The sequence below is a fragment of the Buceros rhinoceros genome, unplaced genomic scaffold (assembly GCF_000710305.1).
Source record: "Buceros rhinoceros silvestris isolate BGI_N320 unplaced genomic scaffold, ASM71030v1 scaffold6749, whole genome shotgun sequence".
NCBI lineage: Eukaryota > Metazoa > Chordata > Aves > Bucerotiformes > Bucerotidae > Buceros > Buceros rhinoceros.
In genome coordinates, this window is record NW_010433193.1 from 11,832 (window position 1) to 14,589 (window position 2,758).

The window sequence follows — 2,758 nt, forward strand, 5'->3', positions numbered from 1 at the left end:
CTGATTGAAGACAAAACCAGCTGCCTGCAGATCACATCGGGGACCAGTAGATACTTCTGGTAAATCCACATTCTTTCTGTGGTTCTGCAGTTTATCAAGATGACTTCCTGCATCTCCCTAAGCCTCAGCAAAACTCTCACACTTCTTGTCATGTGCCTGAAATTACATTTCAAATATAAGCTTGGTCTGAAGCAGCTGGGACTGAGAGACCCTGAGAAATGTCCACCAAGTACTGCCTAGTAAACTGAAACAGCAAACTAGATAAAGGTGCAGTGCAGCATGCCAGCTCTCCTTGTTGCAGAGGAACGGGAGTCCTGGGCGGAGCACGAATAAAAGGAATACTAGCTTCCTCCAGAGAGTGATTTTAGTCTAAACATATTCCAGACGCGGCAACATGTGATAAAGAAAACCTGCTTTGCACCCGAATGCACTGAATCCGGTGTAAGGACAGGTCCAGGACATGAAACCTTCGGAAGCTCCCAAGCCTCTACAGCCTTGCACTAACATTGCAGGGACAAAGAGCCGAAGTTAAATCAGGCATAAGACCAATGCAGCTGCAGTACTCACTGCAGTGCTAATATAGACCAAGAGTCTCAGGTGAAATACCTTGAGAGCTGAGAGAAGAGCTAATGAGCTGGCAGCCGTACAGTCATACCGAAGGAAGGCAAAGAAAACAGGAACAACTGATGTAGAGTAGCAGATCCAAAACTGTTTTGCTTTCTTACCCATCTTATGCACGTCCTAATTGCCACATAGTCTCCTGTACAGAATACCCACATTTTCAGTCGGTCTTCAACAGGAGTGCCAGCTTGATTCACTGAAATACATCGTATCTCATGCTGTAGCTGCAAGGAGATTCGCTAATTTGCTTTCCTCGTGGTGTTTACTTGATACCTACCCTAAGCAGATTTCAGAACCGGACTGTGTCTTTCTGTGTGGTTGTATGGCTTGTATCACGGTAGGTCCTGATCCTTACTCTGTCCTTTTGGTGACCGTAAGCCACCTAAAAAATTGCTGCTGTAGTAAGCGATGGACAAAGGTAATGAATCTGAAATAGATGCATGCAAAGTTTCCTAGCCAGCAGAGGCAGAGAGCTGTAAAAGCGAAGAACCAAGCCACATGGCATACTTGTGGCCTCACTGTTGACATCACTAGGGCTGAATCCCGATTTTCTATCTGTTGGATTTTACATGTGACTCCTCCCCTGAATCTTTAGTTGTACAGTACTGCAAACACTGTAACTGGAGCTTCGGGCTTCAGCGGCAGAGGCTGTCACTGGCTTCTGCTGGACCTTCATACACATAAAACCGCACACGTGTGTATTGCAGAGCTCTGCAATATGCTGCCTGGCAAGCCAGAATCTAAACCTCCGATACCATGAGAGGTTGGTGTATGGCTGTCTCTGCACTGACAGCAGAAAGGCATTTTAACATGGCCCAGTAGTTTAACAGAACCTTTCTGACGGGGCACGAGGAAAAAGAGCATCTCCACTGGAAACAAGCTGATACGCAGGCAGGAGAAAATCATCCTGAGGGAATTTGGTCAGGTCAGCTGCACAAACATCTCATGAAAAGTGGCATCAGATCTTTGATGAGAACAGATGGCCAAGAGCTGAGCTTATGCCACCTTTGGTAGCAAAGCCTTTCTTTACAGTAGGCAGCTGTGGTGCATTTTGCTCCGTGCAGAAGGGGAGTAGTGGTGCCCTCTACTGAATTTAGAGTAATCAGTCTCAAAGTTTTCACTGTCGCAAGACGTTCTGTGCTATAGCCGTAGGCTAGGCTTTCACCAGTACGAACCATAGATAATGATGATGGACAGGTCTTGGAGCACTGTTATTACAAGCAAAGGACACTTACTGATGTAGGAATCTTGGGCTTCTTTGGTGAGCTAATAAATTTTTTGCAGATCAAGTCTCTTGAAGGCACAGTGCTGCTTATTGCAGTTCAGTTCCAAAATACATCTTTAAAGGCATATGTTATTAAGGATGTATTCCCTTAGATCTTGAATAAAGCGCTTCAAAAAGGGCAGCCGTTGCAATTGCTCGTAAAGGTAAACCAAGGCCTCAGGAAGATCATCAGCTATGCAGACCCATACCTGGGTTCAGAATCAGAGCAGAGTAGAACATGGTCTTCCGTGCCACTAGACCACGCTGACAGCAGTGCCTGATCCTTTCTGTGGCAGTACGGTGGGCTGTACTTCTTTTCTATGGTGACAGAAATGTTAGACAAGGTCAGTAATTCTGGAAGCTTCTACATTTCATTTGTTCTTTTTTTTTTTCTTTAGAGGTATGATTAGTGTTTTGTGTAAGGAATTGAAGGGCCTTTTCCTCTACAGTGTTCCTGTGACAGCTCTTGGAAGTAGCTATTTTCTAAAGCTGATTACCATCTATTTCTTCTTGTGCTTATTGTCTTTTTGGGGGAGCTGCAGGATCTCACAATGAAATGTAATGAGGAAGAAAAATCACTAAGCACAGAGGCATTTTCCAAGGTCTCACTGACCAACCTGCGTAGACCAGCAGTTCCAGATCTTTCCACAGACCTGGGGATGAACATCTTCAAAAAGGTGAGCAGAAGACAAATTTACTTTATTTCCCTAGCGTTCGGTGTACCTGTGATTCAAGTGGCAGATGAAGGTCTGCTTGGACTATATGTACATGCCATATGCGGAGGGACATCTCTTTTCATTGCAAATGATTCTGGGTGTCGTTAGCAGGTTTTTATGTGCACATTCCAAACACAATACTGAAATCTTTATTCAA

At 44.7% G+C, this 2,758-nt stretch overlaps 1 protein-coding gene across 1 annotated transcript in view; it reads left to right on the forward strand.

The window, feature by feature from the left end:
• Positions 1-2,758, forward strand: part of UNC80 (unc-80 homolog (C. elegans)) — a gene marked incomplete at its 3' end in the record, with an annotated part of 85,206 nt that overhangs the window by 11,171 nt on the left and 71,277 nt on the right. Inside the window, exon 6 of the mRNA XM_010144021.1 lies at positions 2,428-2,562. Within this exon, the coding sequence (XP_010142323.1) occupies positions 2,428-2,562 (135 nt within the window). The remainder of the gene's footprint in view (positions 1-2,427; positions 2,563-2,758) is intronic.